General features: G+C 43.1%; 1 protein-coding gene and 1 pseudogene across 1 annotated transcript; one reads left to right on the forward strand and one right to left on the reverse strand.

Annotated features, from left to right (window-relative positions):
• The first annotated feature begins 2607 nt into the window (after positions 1 to 2607).
• On the forward strand, positions 2608 to 6844 carry LOC112281085 (receptor-like serine/threonine-protein kinase At1g78530). Its single transcript, XM_024517257.3, has 8 exons — positions 2608 to 3498; positions 3660 to 3795; positions 3926 to 3997; positions 4108 to 4179; positions 4353 to 4424; positions 4568 to 4639; positions 4815 to 4883; positions 5003 to 6844. The coding sequence occupies exons 1-8, from the start codon at positions 3399 to 3401 to the stop codon at positions 6288 to 6290; spliced, it is 1881 nt and encodes a 626-aa protein (XP_024373025.1). The 5' UTR covers positions 2608 to 3398; the 3' UTR covers positions 6291 to 6844.
• A 10695-nt stretch (positions 6845 to 17539) lies between these two features.
• Positions 17540 to 21043, reverse strand: LOC112281603 (casein kinase 1-like protein HD16; annotated as a pseudogene).
• Positions 21044 to 21262: the final 219 nt, after the last annotated feature.

Below are 21262 nucleotides of genomic sequence, written 5' to 3' on the forward strand. Positions count from 1 at the left end.
AGAATTGCTGAAAGCATCTAAGCGGGAATCCTTCTCTAGATTGACTTTGATTCAGTTCTGCAATAACATAGTAATTAGATGCTACGCCATGAAGTAGACCCATGGTTCAGGATTAAAAGCCCGAAATTCCGACTATTTTCAACCTGTTGTACTAAAATCACACAAAAGCTGAAAATTATGTGAAGGCGATTAACAATCCACGTCAAGCAAAATTGGAGCAGCGGCATGCACGGTCACGAGATTCTCGATGAGGTGCTTGGAGCCATGCAGCCCATGCACACGACGAGCCCTGGTACATGGCAACCCGCCGCTTCATGTCCATGGGGTAGAAGTCCACGCCGTGGAAGGAGCTCCGAAAGTCCTCAGTCCCATATATAGACTCCCTCCCCACCCACCTCACTTAATGACGAGCTATTTCCCACAAGCTGATTGTTCCAGTGCCATCTCACTTTTGCGGCACACCTGCAGGGGATCCAGCTGCTTTAGTTCCTGACTATGAGTTGTACAGGTTGGCGCTCATCATGCTGGCATGGGAAGGCTTGCGGTGCTGTTGCATGGTCGTGTATTCCAGGTCTGGCGTCCATGCACCTGCAGATATTGTCTAGTGGCCGTTCATGGCGTGCAGGAGGAGGGCGAGGAGGAGGATTAGGAGGGGGATTGTGTGGGGATGGAGACATTTAAGCATTTTCTTTCATTAGTTTCTGTCATAAGGTCGCAATGGGGTTGAGATTGTCATTTTGTTTCCGTGCAAATTTGCAGCGGTTGGTATGATGAGAAAGTGCACCGAACCCATATGCTCACTGGTGAAATGATTGTTTTATGCATTACAGAGGAATCTTCATCAACAGTCATGTTTTTTGATATGGGGCTTATTAAAGAGGGATCATCCTAGCATTCCTTGAAGTTTTCTCGACCTAGAGCGGCGGTGGCTTAGGCTGTCGTGGTAGGTTCCTGACTCTAGAGAGTATCGCGGGTGCCACTTGAGCAGGCCAGAAGCCTTTTTAGAAATGAATGGTTACTGCCTTCGTTCATGAGTTGAATAAAGTGGGGCAGTGAAAATATCATATGTGCCAACTATTCATCCCCGAAAGGCCTCCGGGTTTACCTCGTCTTGGAAATGCTAAGTTGGCAATCTTGATGTATTTACACCAGTGGAAGCTAATCTTCGGTGAAAATCTTAGTAATTCCGACTTCCTGTAATTTTAACCAGTCATTCATAACGTCTTTGAGAAGTTAAGCAAAATGATACAAAAAAAAAAAAAAAAAAAAAAAATGTAACGCTGATGTGCAGCCAGCTCTGGTATCCTGAAATCGGGAAAGATGGATCATCATTCATCCTGCGACTTTACAGGTCTTTATGTGCCTAAGTTTAAACGGTTCATGAATTTGAGAATTGTCAGATTCTATCCGCATCCTTCCCACTGATGGGAAACTGACCTCGTCGTCTTTACCGTGTTCATCGAGAGTGGTTGAGGTTGGATTGAATCAAGTTTCCAGAAGGCTCTATCATAAGTTTTATTAGGATGCTGAAACACACCGTACTCCGCATTGCTGGACACTTCAAGGCATGAGTTTAGATTTTCTGTCACAGACAACCCAAAGGTGTAGAAAGCGTGGACTGCAAATAAACCTCAATGTGGTGGCTGCAGCAGGGAAATCCTAGCCAATAGGATCCCAACGGGGTCATTCTTCAAACTCTTCTCTGCAGAGAGTCGGGTCCTGGTCACCTTCCAGGCTGGGAGAACAGTATTACTTAAGAATTAACTGTCAAAATACATCACCTTGGGCTGCAATAAGTAGCCGTCGATTCAAGGTAAGAATAAAACTTCCACCTGGTACAGATTAATCTGGTGGTTGATGCCAACAGAGAAAAGTGAAAGAAAAATCCTACGATGTGGTCACTGGAGATGCGGAAATGAACTTGTTTCTATTGATTGAGGATCACATCTTTGGCAGGAAGTTAGCTTTCACTCTGCTCCCATTGGCGGCAAGTTGGCACCGTAATTGCATTTTGCACCTACTTGTCCTTGCTGGAAGGCCTGTCTCTTCTGCCAGTTTCATCTAAATATAGAAATCGTCCCCGGCATATCCTGAGAGTTCCGATGATCCTTTCCGCCTTCGATCACGTGTGTACTACGTTGCTCTTACCAATTCCCCCCCTAGATCCTATCAAGGCAAACCTCCTCCCCAGCAAAGACACGAATCGTGCCGGATGGAGGTGGATGAAGAATTCCGGCGTCCCTCTATTTGCTTCGTTTTCCAACTATTCCACATGAGATGACTAATCCATTTCGCTGGTCGTGTTTTCAAGAAGAGGACTGTCTGCTTCAGATATGCTTGGGCTGCATTCATCCGTGAGCGAGTGTGAGCGACGATTTTCAGCTGTTCCCCACCACCTCAACTCCCATCCCTGCTGTCAGTCGTCCAATGAGTAAATTTATGACCCTGAAGCCAATTGCTCTGTCTTTCTACAACCAGAACACAACGAGTGGCAGAAGGGAATAGACACCTCAAATGGTAAGATCATGCACAAAATATGAAATATTTGTGAGACTTTATTTAGATGCAATCACAGGAAGCAACTATGGATAGGTCTCAATGCCGCATTGGATTACTGGGGGAGTTGGCTCCTTTTGAATGCTACCATCGAGAATCCGGGTACCCTATTTGTGAGGTAATGACGAAGCCCTGAGACGGTGCAACTGCCTCACCGTGCCTCCAGGCATTGTCTTCACAGTTGTGGGAATTTGTCAATTGATCTGTCTCTAGTTTCCTGGACTTGCACTGTGACGAATCCACATCATGAGATGGATAGCCACTCATCGTTCGATCCCATACTCACATAGCGATTCTTTGAGGATCGCTTGCCGGCTTTCCACTGAAAGGTTGTTTGGCATTGCAAATGAGCCCTTCCGATTACGAAGTTTTTGGCATTGGTGTTGTCCACCTCAAGGAGTTGCAATGCAAGTTGCAAATTTCTTTCTACAAACCAGGTTTTTTAGGTATGGACTTGTCAAATTGACCTTTGCAGCAACTGTTGGTTAGCTCCTCCTATCCTCGTAGCGGTTCTCGTTTCGGAGGGAGGCCGGAGGGAGTCCGGACGGAATGAATTTCACGAGCGGCTTGACTTTAGTAATTCAAGTATAGAGAACACTGCATTTTCATAGGAACTGAACGCTTGAGTGTCAATTAAAAACTCGTGATCTTCCGCAAGTTTGGTATTCCTATTACGCAGTGGCCGCTACTCGGCATAGTGTAGAAGTAGCAGTAGACTTTATGAAGAAGCCGATACTATGTGTGCTCCGAGATAATCTCGTTCGTCAGCAAGAGTTTCTAAAAAAAATCAACAGCGGAAAGCATCGCATAGAGAGTATAGTGAGGGAGTAGAGATAGCCAAGATGGTGCTGACTCTGAAGCATACTGCGCCGAGACTACTACATCTAAGCCTCTTACTTCTGGCACTACATTACCGGCTTTGTGAGGCGTTGAACTCTGAAGGTTAGTGCCGATGGAAATTCCTCGCAGTGCTCGTCTGGGGTGGGCAGATGAAGAACATATATGTTTCAGTTCCGTGTGGCCATTTCAACTAAAATTTCTTACAGTTACTCCGTCACTTCAGGACAACTGATGTGTCAAAGTTTTTGTTGGAGGAATTGCAGGGCTACTACTACAGTCCTTCAAGCAACGCCTGACTGATCCTTCAGGCGTTCTCAGCAACTGGAATGCTTCAGATGAGACTCCATGCAACTGGAAAGGTGTCGTTTGCCGAAATTCGACCAACGCCGTCGCTTTCATGTTCGCAACTGAAGCTTCGACTATTTTGCTCTTAGAAACCAAGTTGTTTAGGCTAGCAATATCTATATCCACATTCCTTCTGAGCATGTTGACGTTACGAAATATTGACGTTTTTGTGGTGAAATTGCAGAGATCTCCCGTACGCGAATCTCACGGGGACCATTTCTTCTCAGTTAGCCGGTTTGAAGCAGCTAAAACGCTTGTACGCAACCCATCCCTTATCCCATATTATGAACCTATGTGACCAACATTGATAATCCTACCAAAACCGATTTCAAATGTCTGTCCCCTAAACTCGAATGATTTTTGCAGAAGCCTCCTAAACAATCAATTCCGCGGGAAAATTCCTGAGTCTTTCAGCAACCTCACAAGCTTGGAAGTCTTGTAAGTGTCTCTAGCTATCGTTTTCTTGCACAGCGTGTTCAATGCTAGTGCAGTCTTCCTGGAGTGGACTCTGTGGCCGGTAGTTTGCGTCCGTTTCTAATCATGCGCGTTCATCCTTGTACAATGTATTCTGTGTCTGAGTGGAAATTGCCGTTGGTTTACCTTTGATTCAGGAATATGCGCAGCAATGCTATCTCCGGGAACATCCCAGCAACTCTGGGATCACTGAAGGACCTCCGCCTTATGTACGTAATCTCTGCCCCTGCATGTTTCTCTTCTTGTCATGCCTTGCGAAGTGATACATTACTTTGATCCGTATAATGGTAAGTCACGAATAGGCTTGTAATCAGATATCCTCTCATCGAGTTTTTTTGCACTTCTTTTACAGGGATTTGTCGAACAACGAGCTCGAAGGTCCAATTCCTGAAAGTTTTAGTGCGATGATAGGGTTACTTTATCTGTGAGGACCACTCACCCAAGTCTACACCTCACTCTCCACCAATGGACATTCTATTGATGTTTAGGGAATTCGATGTGATCCGGGTTCAATTGCAGAGGAATGCCATGGCTGATTATCCCATGTGCTGCGTTCCTGATTTCCATGAACTGACCGAACGTATTATTTCATGTCGCAGGAACTTATCCAACAATCTTCTTGTCGGAAGAGTTCCAGAGGGAGCTCTCCGGCGCTTCAATACATCCTCGTAAGTGCACTCTTCTATCTCAGTCATGTAGTAAGTGCAGTGGTCCTCGGCGAAGGATGTTTGAACCTTAAAGAGAATTACAGCATTCTCATGTTGGATGGGTTTGGGCTGGATAACAGCTTTGTCGGGAACACCGATCTATGTGGAGGTGATATACAAGGGCTGTCTTCGTGTGATTCATCTTCCCCACTTGCCCCTGCTTTGGGACCCTCCCGATCAGCGTCGTCCAGCAAGTCTTCTTTTAGCGCGGCGCAGATAGTTCTCCTGTCGGTGGGCTTGTTCCTCTCTTTTAAATTCGTCATTGCAGTGCTCATCATCGTGCGTTGGATGAGGAAGGATAGCAACATCGAAATCGATCTCGGATCGGGCGGGAAATTAGTAATGTTCCAAGGGGCTACGATGGACCTCCCTTCGTCCAAGGAAATGTTACGTGCCGTGCGCCTGATTCGCAAGAAACACATCATCGGAGAGGGCGGTTACGGAGTCGTCTACAAATTACAAGTGAACGATCATCCGACCTTGGCAATTAAGAAGCTCAAGACATGCTTAGAGTCGGAGCGTAGCTTCGAAAACGAGTTGAGCACTCTCGGAACCGTGAAGCACAGGAATTTAGTGAGGCTGCGGGGTTTCTGCTCATCTCCCTCAGTGAAGCTACTAATCTTCGACTATCTGCCAGGCGGCAATGTCGATCAACTCCTCCACGGCGAGAAGGAGGAGAACGTTGTGGTGGATTGGTCGATTCGGTACCGGATAGCGCTCGGGGTGGCTCGCGGCCTCGCATACCTTCACCACGCCTGTGAGCCGCGCATCATCCATGGCGATATCAGCTCATCTAACATACTTCTCGACACCGGGTACGAGCCCTATCTTTCCGACTTTGGGCTAGCGAAGCTGGTGACCACTACTGACACGCACGTGACCCTCAACGTGGGCGGCACATTCGGCTACGTCGCACCGGAGTTCGCCAAATCGGGCCGGGCCACGGAGAAAGTAGACTCGTACAGTTACGGCGTGATCTTGCTGGAGCTTCTTAGCGGGCGGAGGGCAGTGGACGAGTCCCTGGCGAATGAGTACGCCAACCTCGCGGGCTGGGTCCGGGAGCTTCACATCGCCGGCAAAGCCAAGGAAATCGTCGATCAGAATCTGAGGGACACAGTCCCAAGCGTGGACCTGGACCTGGTGCTGGAAGTCGCATGCCATTGCGTCTCCCTGGATCCCGAAGAGAGACCCCACATGAGCAAAGTAGTGGAGATGCTGGAGCTTCTCTCAGTGTCTGGGTTGTCACCCGGCTGCGCGTCGATCCGGACATCGCTGGAAGCACTGGAGAGATCCGCATCTTGCAAGCCCTTGGTCTCCGACGTCCCAGGATTTCGACCAGTCGGCAGCTACTTCATTTTTGATACATAATGAACAGTTTTCGAATGTCTAGATCGACATTGCACGGACAAATCTTGCAAAGAGAGTCGTACCATACGGCAAAGTTGCCACCGACAGTGGATAAAACTGAGGGAGATTCACAATACACCAACAACGCAATTAAGAGTACATTCTATTTTACTTCCGTGATTAGTGTCTCGACTGTAAGAGATAAAGTACAGATCAGCAGCGGCTAATCGAAGTTTCAGTTGTTCTAAATTAGGGTTCGGATAACATGTAAACTACTTAGCTTTGTACACGTGTCGTTATCTAAAGACACGATGAAACAATGATTCTCTTGTCCAACGTGATGAATGTTCTAGAACAGAAAGTGGAGGGGTGCGTTTCATATTAACACTCCCTCTCACGCTCAACTTTCACACGCGCAGCATGTTACCACACAGATTTAAGTTGTCTAAAGCTGTTCGGGAGTTGTTGATACAGGTAGACGATCTAAAAACATTAAGTTTCTTGTTCTCATCGTTAAGAATGCTTGTTTAGAGTTTTCTCATTCGTTAGTTTCACAGGGTTTTGCTTTCTTGTGTATTGACTTGTGTCCAGTGGAAAGTTTTCTTCATGGGGATATGCATCGTATTTGTCTTGCTACGTCGTCTTTGCAATCTGGTTCTTGTTTAAGTGTTTGTTCAACCGTTGCAGTCCTTAAGAGATTTTTCGAGTGATGAGACTGCTGATGAGACTCCCTCTGCAGGTGAATTCAAGGATGGGAGTCCTTGCGAATCATGTCTGGCAAGTGCTTCACAGATTTAAAATCTTGTTTCTTCTTCGATTGAAGTCAATGGTCCTTGTGCTACTTCTTAATTTAGACTTAAAGTTGTACCTCTTTTGATCCATTTTGAACTATGCAATTAGAGTCATATTTTTCAAAGATGAAGTATAATAATGCCCGTTTTTAGAAAAGTTATTTTGGTGATCTTATCAAGTGGTGGTATAATATATTCAGCAAGGTAAGCTCTAGAGCTCCTAATTTTAAGCATAAAGGTACTGGAAAGGAACTCTAAATTGATAGCTCTTCTACATTGGAATCGATTAAATTAAGTTTATCTAATTTCCAAACATGATTTTTTTTGTATATTGAGTGCATTTTTTAACCTTTGGAAGCACCAAGTTTAGGATTTGCAACTTTGTAAGTATATCAACTCTTTGTTGAGAAGTAGAAACATAATGCATTTGAATGTTTTTAACTTCATTTTTCTCTCAAATAAAGTAATCTTGTATTTCAATGTGCTTTATTTTTATGTATAGTATTGGATTGTATATCAAATTTATGTAACTCAAATTGTTAGTCAATATTTAGGTTTGTTTCCAATAATTTATAATTCTTCAAGTAGGCATTGAAGATATATTATATTATGAGCAGCTTCAAATAAAATATTATATTCAATTTTTGTTACATTGACAACTATAATTGGTTGTTGTTTTGAGTTCTTCATCACATCATGTTCAAGTTTGTACACCACTTCAAAAATGGATCTTTTGTTGTCCAAACATCTGTGTATGTAGATATCTTCAATTAATGTTTTATTTAAAAATATACTTATTGCATAAAATTGACAAAGACCAGGTTTTAAGGTTTAAGATTTAGGGTTTTAGAGTTTAGGATTACAAGGGCATCCAATAGATTTTTAATCCTAAATATCTCATAGCTTATCATATTTTAGTCACTATTGAAATTTTTTCAGAGCATATATTGTCACAAAGACCTATACAAATATTTTTGTTTCTCAAAATTATGTGTTTTATTTTTTGGAATTTAGGGTATATGGATTTCGGATTTTTTAGTATGTAAGATGCATGCATAGAGTTTATAAAGGTGTACCTTGATTCTTTCATCGAGGATGTTATTTATTCCTTGTTCTTTGCTATGATCTAATACTATCACCACAACGACAAGCCTTAATGCTAATATTTTCTTGCATTGTGTTATGTACATGTTCAATAGATGTGCACGCTCATGCCATCCTTTCTGCACATCTTTGCTTGCCACTTACAACTAAAACTCTAGCAAACTCCACCAACATCATTGTCCACTCTCCTCTTCTATGCTCTTGCAACCTCCTTCTCAATCGTCTCCTATATATTCTCTCCTTCTTTTTACTTTCCGTCCTATGATAGTCTTTGCCTCCTCGAAACTATGTCATCTTCATTCTCTTTCTGCTTTCTACCCTATAATAGTCTTTGCTGCGTTGGAATTATGTCATCCTTGTCTTCCAGATTGTTATTGTGTTTGCTCTCAACTTCGAGCTTCTGACTCTCTCTCCGACTCTTGTTCCTCGACACACTACGCTGCTCGATCTCCACTCTTGACTCCTTCCTACCATTGCCCTTCCTTCTCTTGTTCTTGTTCTATATGCATGATTTATCCATCTATTCCTATTTCTTTCCCACACTCTCTCCCTCCAACCTTTGTCCTTCATAGTATTGTGCTCTTCTCCCTTTAAAGCCCACCCTCCATCAATCTTTCATAGTATGATCCTCCATCTTTAGTTGAACCTAACTCCAATGCCCTTGGCTCCTGAGACATGTCAATCTCCTACCAGTAATAGCCTGTCTCAATTGTCCACCAATGCTAATTCATAGATCACATGCGGTGAGGATCTTCGTGAAGGTGAATAATATCCTCATGATTCCACCCTCTCCTTCTTTATATCCATAATTCTCTCTCATCTTTATGGCCACTTTTCATCTTTCTTATTATTTAGTACAATCTCATGTACTTTATAACCTACAATGGTACAATGCAACTTATAACATCCAAAATTGAAACCTTGAATGCAACTTGAAAAATCAATATGTTCTAGCCTCAACTTTGTCAATTGGATCATCTATTTGCGATATTAGGAATTCAAGCTTTAACTTGGTTCTATTCAACACACTGAACTCCTTGACTCATGCTCAATCTAGCATTTTTTGACCCTCAACATATCCCTTGATCCCCTTGACCCTGCTCCATGATTCACGCTCAATCGAACATTGTAATATCTATGACAATACGCTATCAAAGTAGAAAAAATTTGCCTTAATAAAGTACTCGGCTCCTTGCTGCCACTAATTGATCAATCAAGTCTTGAAATAAGAAAGATCAAGTTTGTATATATATATATATATATAGATATATCTATCACACTTTTAGGTGCTATTATATCAAATAAATAAGTCTTAAGTTCCCAAAACAACCAAAATATGATAAAAACCTCTAAATCCTTAAATATCTTTATGGGGTATTATTCTTGAACTTCAATAACTCATATCTTCTAATTGGACTATTTAAATATACTCAAATTTTACACATAGTACTGGTGTACTTCAAACAACTACCACAATAAATTTTAACTATAAATTCGTTGCAGATCTTAAGATATCATCAAAACCCTAATAGTAGCATCAAACCCTAGTTTTTATATACATGCATGCAATTTTATTCATTACTCACAAACTAAGCATTCAAATACCACCAAATTTGTATATATAGCTTTTTAACATAATAATCTACTTTTTCTAAAATATTTGAGCCAAAAAATTTCTAAAAACTGAAGATATGGCTCCAACCATTACTATGAACAAAATCACTTATTTACTACCTTTGATTTGGATGTACTGACTTTAACTCTTTATAACTCCTTCATCCAAATTATAAATTCATCAAATAATATATAAAAAATATAGTCATAGAAGTGCTTTCTCCAACTCTAATTATTGATTCTTTGTTGCTCTTTGTAAACGTATGTTATGCCCCAAAGAGTGACAATAGGTATAAAATTAACAACTTAATTTTGAGCTCCAATAATTCCTTCATAAAAACTCTAAATTACACAAAATTTACATTCAATCCGTATCTAAAAACCTAAACTTGTTGATCTAGCCTCTAAAGCTTAAATAACCTCAAAAAAAAAATCCTAATCTCTACTAAGGCCTCGAGAAGCTTTCTTGAAGCCCATTGGACATGGTCTTTAATCAATAGGAATGAAGATCTCCATTCCTTGCCTTCATCCAACTACATCTTACTTTTATCCCTCCTAATAAACCTCCTAATAGTTAAGATTTTTTATCTTTAGACTCTAATTTCTTCTTAAGGCTTTATACTAAATATTTAGGTCCTATAACTTTTTAAAATGCTATAATCAATAAAGATAAAACTCAAAATAAAGTTTCTTATATCCACTCTCTTTAAATTAATCTATTAACTATTCTAACATACATCTAAATTTATTAATACATAATATATTTTAACTATTTTTTACATACTATAAGCATTTATAATATGACAATATTCCATTCATTCCTTGTTTTCCAACATCATGTTTATGCCATTGGCACTAATCACCTTGCATGATTTGGGACTTGGCTATGAGCGTCTTGGCCTACCAATGCTTTTGCTCTCTCTTATCATAAGATTTTCTATCTCAAACACCACGAGTCTATTGTACCACGCTTCTTCGCACACGTTATTATCAATGCCTTGTCTTAAGATTTTTCATCTCAAACACCACCAATCGATCACAACACACTTCTTTATGCACGTTATTATCAATGCCTTATCATATTTTGACTGTGCAAATTTTATTCATGACATTCTTGTTGCACACCCTCTCTATATGTATCACATTCTAGATTCTCTAAGCTTCTATGACCATGAAGTTGCCAACATATCAAATATCTATTCCATGCTTCTTCGATCCTTCTACACACTGCATCACATTGACATGTCTCTAATTGCACCCTCATCTCTCCATTTATATTTCCATGCCACATACATACTCAGTTTGCCATCTAATCATCTCTATATTTTTTAACCACCTAATTATATATTTAGACCCATACAATAGATAACAATAAAAAGAGTATTTTTCCTCCCTATCAATGTCACAAGATACATAAAAGTAGAGGGAGGTCCAAAAAAATACAGAATACATGTTTTTAATGGAAGTTGTGCACTAAAATGGTTAGAAAAATATCAACGAGAATATAAGCTCTAAACTTACAACTACATACATTCAATATTTTATTTTATTTATTGATATTAAGATTTATATTTTTGAATTTTTTAAAATATTATTCTTGAATTCACCACAATGCATTCTAACATAAGTCTAATTTGGTTACATATCTACAAACTTACAAGATTCTACTCAGTATCGATACTAGGGCTCCACCAATATCAAACATGATTTTAGGAATAAAACTCAGCTTATAGCAAGGTCTCTTCTCTCCATGTTGCACGTTCTATGTGAAATCAATTCTGCCAATTGGAGCTCCTGAAAATCACTTCATCCTAAATAATAATATTTATGATGATGAATTATTGGAAGAGTATATATTCATTTATTGATGTAGAATTGTTAGAAGAGTATATATTCAATTACAGTCTGGAGGATGGTTCAAGTGTAGTGAAGGGAAGAACTATCAAGATCGATGAGACTACCTTGCAAAAAGTACTGTATCTACTAATTGGTGAGCTTGCAGTGGGTGCTGAAGTGCCCAACAATATCAGACTAGAAAGCTATTTCAAAGGTAGAATTTCATCATTCGAGAGGAATCAAGGTTGGCAAACGACAGATGCACTTATATCAGAGCTAATGGAGTGGATGCATTTTATTCAGAAGCATTTAGGCTAGAATTAACACACCACATATATGTCGAAATGATTACTATTTGTTATGATAGGAGTATTGGAAGAAATAGTATTTAATTGGGCATCCTTTGTAGCAATCAGAATCTATACAGAGATAGGAGTCAAGCGGAAGTTGGAAAAATTCTCATCGTTACTTTGCTTCAATTATGTGTATTTTTAATTGTATATACATTAAATGAAACACCAGTAGCAAAGAAAAAAAATATATCCTCTCAATGTCTGAACGAGGTGGTCGGAGTTTAATGGCACAGACAACTAGTCCAGGGGTCGTGGTACATGAAATTGGAGAGTCAAGTAATTCGATGGAATGGAAGGCTATACCAATGTTCATACCAGGGTGGATTTCAATTTGTTCAATGATTGAGGTGGCAATTAAAGTTCCAGTTTTAATGGACATAAACCAATTAGCGCTACTGCAGGATAGAATACCAGAAGAAATAAATCTGAAGGAAGTTTTATTGGCTCAAATTTCTAAATTACAACTCACAGTGTCGTATTGTAATACCAGGTTTAGGGTTTAGGATTTAGGTTTAGGGTTTAGGATTTAGGGTTACATGGGTGTCCTAGAGGTTTTCCATCCTCAATATCTCTCAATATATCACAGCTTTTTCTGTTTTAAGATTTTGCCAAGGCTTAGAATCACCCAAAGACCTCTACAAACGTTTTTGTTTTTCAAAAAAATGTGTTTCGTTTTCTGTAATTTAGGGTTTGGAAACCCTAATTAGGGTCTCCACACCCTGATTACAGTTCTCACTTGCATATTTTTTCTTATCAAAGAACTGTGTATGGAGTCTAAATGCGTACAGAACACTGCTTATTCAAAGCAATTCCCCATAGATAAGTAGTTCACCTAGTCCAGGTCCAGAGAGTCCTTCGGGCTTCTCGCCCCTATGTCTTTGCCCGCTCTCCACCTGCTGCACCACCGGCTCTCCTTCCATCAGAATCATCGTTGACGGAGTCAATATCAGCTCCATCTTCGACTTCTGCAAGACTCCCGCAGGCGACCAAGGTGCCTACCCCTGATGCATCCGTGAGTGCAGCCTTCGAGACTACGTCGCTTACTGCAGTGTCGCCTATAGTCACATTACAGATTCTGCAAAATCAGACATCGACATGCTCGTTAATCACCCCGCACTTACGCCCATTTCTCAACCAACCCCAACAACAGAGGGCTCAACGGCAGCGGGTACTGTACAAGCCCCACCAACATCGACCTAGGCAATGAATTCTACAATGCCGCACACCCTGCACTCCACTGGGCCGACCTCGAATGCTCCAACGACTGGCTCAGACCGTCACGTCCCCATGGTCCGTCGTAAGACAAATCCTCGTACCTCGACGCTCGATCGTAGCTCCCCTGTGCACCGGCTCGCGACAACCCTTCGTGATGCCTTGTGCTCCGATCTCTTATCGTCGCTTCCTGTGCCTCCTTTGCCACCGCAGGCATCCACCGTAGCTGCTCCGACGTATGCACCAAAAACCACACTCGATGATGCTAATTCTGCCCATCCTTGCATGGCTGCGTCCAAGTACCGAGCCAAATGCAGCCAATACTCAATACTTAAATGTACCCAAACTCGCACGCATCGCCTCTCCGAGAGCTCCCTTTTTCGAAACTCCCTACACGCTGTCCCCAAGTCCTCGTACCGTCGCGGATTGTAACGCCTAGCTTTCTCGCCTGGGTGGGCAAATGGGCCTTCTGTCCAATCATGGCTCCTCCCTCTCATACATCGTCTCACCTAGAATTCCAACATCCGGAACTCATTGCACCCGTACATGTCTATCACTGCCCACGCCTCCTCGTCCTCGTTGTTCGATGACACAAAATTGTTGAACGACGCATCCGAAAATGTCTGTAATCCTAGCGACCAGGTCCCTCGGCCCCCAGCAGTGACGCCAATCCCAACTTCAACCCTCGCATGTCCGTTCGACTTGCTCCCTTCCTGCCTCCTCATAAAAGCCCCCTTCACCGCTCCCCGCCTCGATCCGCGACTCCTCGTTTGCCATCAAAAACCCCGAAAACTCACCCTTGGACATCGACGACCTCGGCAGGCTCCAAAAGAAATTGTTGAATCCGTGCAACTCTAAACCCTACCCCCAAAAGCTGTGGCTCCTCTGGTATACCCCACCCAACGCGTCATCTCGAGGCGCCTGTGCATCGTGCATCGCCGCGGGTAAGAACGAGGTCCACCGCTGAGCAGCATGCTGCGCTTGCACATCCTGCGACATAGGCATGTAGTCACCCATCGATTCATACAACGATGGCGACCACCAACTCCCCCGTCCACCGATGCCAGTCTCCCCGCTCCGCCGCTCATAAACGGTGACTTTTTTCCTCCCCCCACGAAACCCTAAACCTGCTGCCTCTCCAAAACTGCCATTGTCTCCCTCGCAAGCCCCTGCTCTTCTTCACTCCACGTCTTTCTCCACCTCCTTCCCTCGGTTGCATCTCATTGGCCACACTTCCGTCTCTCACAACCTCGAACTGCCCTCCGACCGCTCATTCTCCCCGTGCTTTGCAAGCAAACCTGAACGATGTGTTCGTTGAGACATGTGCCACACTATCTTGCTCTTCTGTGAAGCCTGAGGCAGCCTTCGATCGGAAGACTAGGCGACCAGGTTTTGGACCAGCCCGTACAAGGGGAAAGAATAATGAGAGTGGCATCCAGGGAACGGTGGCAGTATGGGATGGACGGTGCCCTTCATGTGCCTTTCTCCTGTGCGGGCGCATGTGCCCGGTTTTGGGTGTAAACCTGATCGCGACTGGGACCTCACAGGTGATATTCACTTCTATGAACCCGCATCTATGAATTCATAATTTCCACAGCATGGTTACCTGCTCGTGTGTTCGGCTCACAATTTTGTGCTTTGCCTCTTGTTTGAGTTGAGATAATTGTCAACTATCTACTTATAATGGTTCGGGTCCTTATGGAAACGGTAGTAGATAAGGGTGTTGGTTTGGGTGAAGGAAGATGAAGAAGTCGCCTCTTGATTATGACTCATGGCACCCAAGGTGGAAACTCTCTCTCAATCAACACACATAGATTCTTTGCGCGGAAATCATACTTTTTTAAATGGAGGTGTAGTGGTGGCATTATTCAACTGGTATTGTTCTTCTGCAGCTGGAACTAAAGTGTATCTCTAAGCATTTTCAGTCTTGATATTGGAAGTGCAAATGGCATCCAGCGAGTGGGTTACTGCTACACAAGGGTGATATGGCGAGGGAGTTGTGTTTCACAACTGTATTCACCTCATTCCCCTCCTGTTCACAACTGTCGAAACGGCCGGCTTTACTCAGTCTACGACTACTCCTGTGGCCAGTTTCGACGACCCAAGACAAACGCTTTGCAGCAGCCATCCCTTGTCATGACTTGAACCTCCACCGTGACAACGACGAGCGAGATGAACTACGAAAAAGGAGGACTGCTCTCAACTGGGTGTCACACGTATGGTCGACCACTTCTCTCAGACTTCACTTGTGTCTTTTGCTTTTGACACTACAGTTCTAAGCTCCTTCATTAAACCTGATTTTAGCCATATGACCTCATATATTTCTACGTATTCCATCTTCCTCTCCGACTAACTGTAGGGTACTTAGGTTTAGGAATAAAAATCCAGATCATCTCTTGTTTGTAGGGTATACTTTGGACCTATAAATTGCCATTGGAAGCTATTCTTTCGAAGACTAAGACTATAAATTGTGTACCCTAAACCAAGGTATTGATCTATTGTGAGATCATCAGCTTTGGACATCACCATTTGCGACCAAGGTTTAGGAGCTTTGTGCAGCTCATATGGTTATGAGTGGATGGCTTGCAGACTTCGTAGTAATCTGCGTCTTCGATCTTAATGTTATTGTTGTTGTTGAAGCTTACCCGCATTGCTGACCAGGTTGGGCACGACGAGCACCTGTGCTTCCAACATTGAAATGCATATTATAAAACGTACGATAAGGAGGCGTCAGGACCCGGTCTGAGAAAATGTGGAGCAAATATAAAGGATTCACGCTATGATAGACATTTCCCAATCCCCCACCCGTCCCTCCACCCTGGTCCGCAATTCACACCCAATTGGGCATTGCAGTGCCAATATCCATACGCTGCATTCATTCCTCGTCTCATGCCGTTGTGTTCATTGCCATCAACACCAGCCACCGTCCCTGTCGTTACGTTGGCCGATTCCTTTATGCTTGCCAACCTCCTAAAGTTACTTCGTGCCAGGCCCTAGAAAGGAGCAATGGTAGCAAGCAAAGGCGGCCAATTCCAATTGCCGGCCATGCAATTCTAATTGGCAGACATGCATTGAGCTGTTGACAACCGATTCCAATTGAACCTGCTCTTTGCAGCCAATTCCAACTAGACCTGCTCTTGGCAGCCGATTCCAATTGAACCTGTTCATGGAAGCCAATTCCAACTGGACCTGCTCTTGGCAGCGGAATCCAATTGAACCTGCTCTTGGCCAGCAATTCCAACTGGACCTGCTCTTGGTAGCCGATACCAATTGAACCTGATCTTGGCAGCCAATTCCAACTGGACCTGCTCTTGGCACCCGATTCCAATTAAACCTGCTCTTGGCAGCCAATTCCAACTGGACCTGCTCTCGGCAACCGATTCCAATTGAACCTGCTTTGAGTATTATCAGCGTTGGCATCAAGTTCAAATGTTCCAAATGTCGCCGATGTGCCGACACCGCCGACATCTACTTGTGTCCCCTAGTCCCTGAGCTTGCGCCGCTTGCTGTAGCGTCGCTTGCAACATCCCACGTTACCCTTATGACATCGACTTGCTTGCAAATGACCCCGCATTTGCCCCCCTTCCTGAACCGACCCAGGTGATGGCGGAGGCGACTTTGAGGGAGACAACGGAGGGCTCAACAACACAGCGTATTGCTTGTACTTGACTACCATCGACCTGGGCGATGAATTTTGCGATGTCACATACCCTGCACCCGAGTCGGCCGAGCTCGAGTACCTCGACAAGTGGCTCGGATCGTGACCTGCCGATGCTACGTCGTAAGACAAGCTCTCATATCCAAACGTCCCATCATAGCACGCCGCTGCTCTAGCTCGCGGCGACCCATCGTAACCTCCTCCGCTTCGACCTCCCGTCGTCACTGCTTGTGCCGTTGCAGACAGCAACCGGAGCTACTTCAGCGTGTGTGCAAAAAACACACACCCAAACGACGATAATTTTACCCATCTTTGCACGGTTGCATTTAGTATCGAGCCGGATGCAGCCAACACTCGAACACTCTGTGCGTGAACTTGCATGCATCGCCTCTCTGAGAGCTTTCCTTCGAAAAGTCCAAGTATGTCGTCCCCGAGTAGTGGTACTACCGCGGATCGCAATGCTTAACTTTGTCGCCTGGGTGGACAAACGGGCACTCCGTTCAATCATGGATCCTCCCCCTCGTCCATCGCTTTACCTTGAATTCAAACATCCACAACTGATCGATCCATATATGTCCACCACCGGCTATGCCTCCTCGTCCTTGTTGTTCGACGGCAGAAACTTATTGAATAGTGCATAAAAAAGTGTCGGTGACCCCAGTGACAATTCCTCGGCTTCCAGCGATGACGCCGACCTCAAGCTCAACCCTCGTAGGGCCGCTTCACCCGCTCCACTTCACGCTTCCCGCTCCCCGCCTCAATCAACGATTTTTTATCCAGCATCGAAAACCGTGAGAACTCATCCCTCGACACCGGCAAGCTTGACGGGCTCAAAAAGAAATTATTGAATGCGTGCAACTCCGTGCTCTTCCTGCCCCTCAAGTTGTGGCTCCTCTGATACATCCCACCCAACGTGCTATCTACAAGCACCTCATCGACAGGACCCCGACCCTCAGCTTTCCTGACTCACATTTCGAAGGTTACAAATTGTGTCATCCTTTGTTGTGTTTGGTGTGAGAAGCATGCAGCATCTTCCTTCGTTGCATGTCATGCATGCATGTGGATGCTTTCTGTTTTAAGATTATTTTCCATCTCCATGATATTAGATTAGAAACTTTTTCACCGGGATATGGTTTTCTACAGAGTCGAGTTATGGAAATCAAATCCAAGTGGTGGAGTAGACAAGAATTGACCTAATAAGGAACATGCGAAGCGATGTAACGTCCCTCTGTCTCAAGCTCCTATTTCAACCTAAAACACAACAAAGGAATACAATCACTCACCGTAGAAAACACACACACACACACACAAATAAATAAATAAATAAATAAATAAATAAAACAGAAACAAAAATAAAATAAAAAACAAAAAACAAAAACAATGCAAATCGCCTCAAGAATGCCTCAACTTCACTTCGAAAGAAAAAACAGATCAATACAGGGCCAAATACACAAAATGGACCAACAGCCCAAACAAAGCAACAAAATATATAAAACAAATGTGTCATACAAAACTTGAAAACCTAGAAATGAACAAAAAGTCCACATTCTCCATCAACACAAAAATCCCAACAACAACAACAATAACAACGACACAAAAAAAAGAAAAAAAGAAAAAAAAACCTGTACTACCTTCCAAGAAACTGCAGGCAAAATCTTGCACAAAATATATTTCTAAATAAACCCACATGCATTCGAGGATGGCGAATACATGCGACAGCTCATGAACTTGAGCAGTAAATCCTGTCCTTGTATCCATAACAAGAGCCCATAGATTTGTACAAGAAGCCACACTGCTTATATACAGACCGTCTTCATTACCCTTTTCCACGTGCTCCGTAAGCCGAGAATCAGCTGCATCGTAGTGATACCTGCACGTCGAAACAAATGTAGGAATGAAAGTTCAATAAATGGCTTTGTTCGAATCCAGGCTGCTTGCTGAAAGTAAACGCATGTCGTAGAAATCGGAATAGCTGATCGACATCCAGGAGGACAAAGTCAAAATCGACGATACATACATGACCGGGCTCATGCCTAACTGAGCGACATCACACCACATCAATGACGAAAGCTCGCACCGCCTTACCTCTGCTTCATTTGGCCACCGAGCGTTGTAAACGTTGTAATCCATTGAGTTGCGGGCATTCCTAACTGGATCTTTTTCTTAGGTTGGTCATCCTCATCTTCTTCAACATCTGATTCGCCCTCTCTTCTGACCAACCTGTATGGAACACTAGAAACAAAAGGCTTTATTAATATGATGATCAAATGAAGAGTAGGTTCAAAAAAAGAATCCTCAGTGTAGGGACAGGAAAAACGAAGCAAAAGAAGGTCATAAAATGCACCTTTTCAACACTGTCTGTGTTTATGGGTCTCACAGTAGGATTAGGACCCAAGATGGAATCGAAGAGTAGAACGAGCTTGCCGTGGTTTGGCTCTTCATCGAACTTCATATTTGCGACCATCTCCAAAACGTCTGTTTAAAAACGGAACCGGGCAGAAACAGCACAGCATTTCGGGAGAAGTTGCTATTTTCTTCTTCCACACCAGAAAACCTTTGTTGTCGCCCTACAAAACCAAATATATAGAGCACGTCCAAATGAAAAATAGTGAGAAGGAAAGAAGGAAGGAAGGAAAAATAAATAAATAAATATATATATATATATATATATATATCGCATTGATCACTTCTTCATTAGCTACTAGCTACAAAGTTGATCAATACCTGATAACCTTGCCAAGGAAGACTACCCTGCATAAGGAATACCAAAGTATAAGCCAGTGATCCCAAGTCGTCCTTCCTACTCCCAGTCCTTCCCATATGTGCATGCACACTCGCATAGCGAACAGTTCCACTGCATGTACGAAAATTACACAGAATCAAAATATAGCTCAAAAGCAAAACAGTCGCTCCCAACCGCCAAAACAGGAATGGCAACTACAGATCAGGACAAGGGGGGGAGGGGGAAGAGCCTCACCGGAACACATCAGGCCTTTGGTCATATTCTACATGCTGACCGATTGTACCATCCCTCCATCGAGTAGCTGCATATATGAGAGAAAGACGTTAATCTTGGTGTGAAATTGACTTGTGCATGGACGTAGCGGTAATAAACTCATCCAATTCTCAGTCCAGATGCTCTTCATGTAACAGTTAACAGATGTTAAAAAAAAAAAAAAAAAAAAAAAAAAATGTAACGCCAAATTGGAGCAAAGGAGGTTGCTAATGTGTGAACAGAGAACGAATTGCAGCACAACGATACTGAAAACTCACCAAGCCCGAGATGTACATGAAAAAGCTTCTTCTCTTCAGGTGTATTGGGTTGTCCCAGGAGAAAGTTCTCGGGCTTCACGTCTCCATGTGCATACCTGCTCAATCAGAACGAGCTGCCCTAAATACTTGCGCTTGACCCCGAAGAGTTCTAGACATCCCGGAGACTTGGCCCAAGCATATCCATGACCTACAGCATGTGAACGAAGTCGAAATCGGATTAAAATAAATAAATAAATACATAAATAAATAAATAAATCATGAGTCAAGTTTGAAAAGAAGACGACTACATGAAAACTAAAGGTCTGCTTGGACTACAACAATTCAATAGGTGACTCACCATGACGTAGTAGTCGCCTTGTCGACCTTTGCAATATACACGACCAACACCATGGCTGCCACCAAGAGTGCTGGAGAAAGAACCCGTGCCAACCATGGAGGTTTAGGAGACAAGCCCTAATCACATTTGAATGATGAAAATAAGAAATGCAGAAAGGTAATTGCGACACTAGTAATCACATCCCAAGAGTGAAATCACAATGGTACGAGCTCGAGACGCACTTGTAAACCTGCCACTCGCAAGGAGGACCATGATTGCAGCCCTTACCACTCCGATGCTCGAACTTGCTCGAACTTCAACCCCGCAACCTGCACAAACGAGTTCAACGTGAGTACAAAAACTTATTACATTAATACCTACAAGACCTCGATGTAATGTGCAGAGCATCTCCCAAACATGCCGCTGCGACCAAGGTTTAGAGCAAAACAAATTGTAAGAAATTGAATACCTCAACGGCCTGTGGACCAGCACGCTCCGTCCCACCGCTCCGTCCCTGTCATTACGTTGGCCGATTCCTTTATGCAATGTACCAGGTTTAGGGACTGCAGCAGTGAATGAAAAACAAGAACCATGAGGAGGCTTAAAACAAACCCCATGTTCATTGAGCCAAAAAGTTGTCAAATCTTCTAATTCCATCCCAAAACAAATTCAATCCTAAACCAGGTTTCAACAATCCATGAAACAATTAAATTGGGAACCATGCACCACACAAACATGGAAGCATGTAGAGTTTTGGACAACGTTTTACATGTTATGCAGGTGGTGGAGTAGACAAGAGTTGACCTAACAAGGAACATGCGAAGCGATGTAACGTC

Source organism: Physcomitrium patens, chromosome 4 (genome assembly GCF_059467195.1).
Source record: "Physcomitrium patens ecotype Gransden chromosome 4, ASM5946719v1, whole genome shotgun sequence".
Classification (NCBI taxonomy): domain Eukaryota; kingdom Viridiplantae; phylum Streptophyta; class Bryopsida; order Funariales; family Funariaceae; genus Physcomitrium; species Physcomitrium patens.

Excerpts from the sequence above, each read along its gene's own strand:
- LOC112281085 (XM_024517257.3), top strand. The coding sequence starts at position 3,399 with ATGGTGCTGACTCTGAAGCATACTGCGCCGAGACTACTACATCTAAGC. Across the intron at positions 4,180-4,352 it reads CTCACAAGCTTGGAAGTCTT|GAATATGCGCAGCAATGCTA; the intron begins GTAAGTGTCTCT and ends CCTTTGATTCAG. Across the intron at positions 4,884-5,002 it reads CGGCGCTTCAATACATCCTC|CTTTGTCGGGAACACCGATC; the intron begins GTAAGTGCACTC and ends GCTGGATAACAG.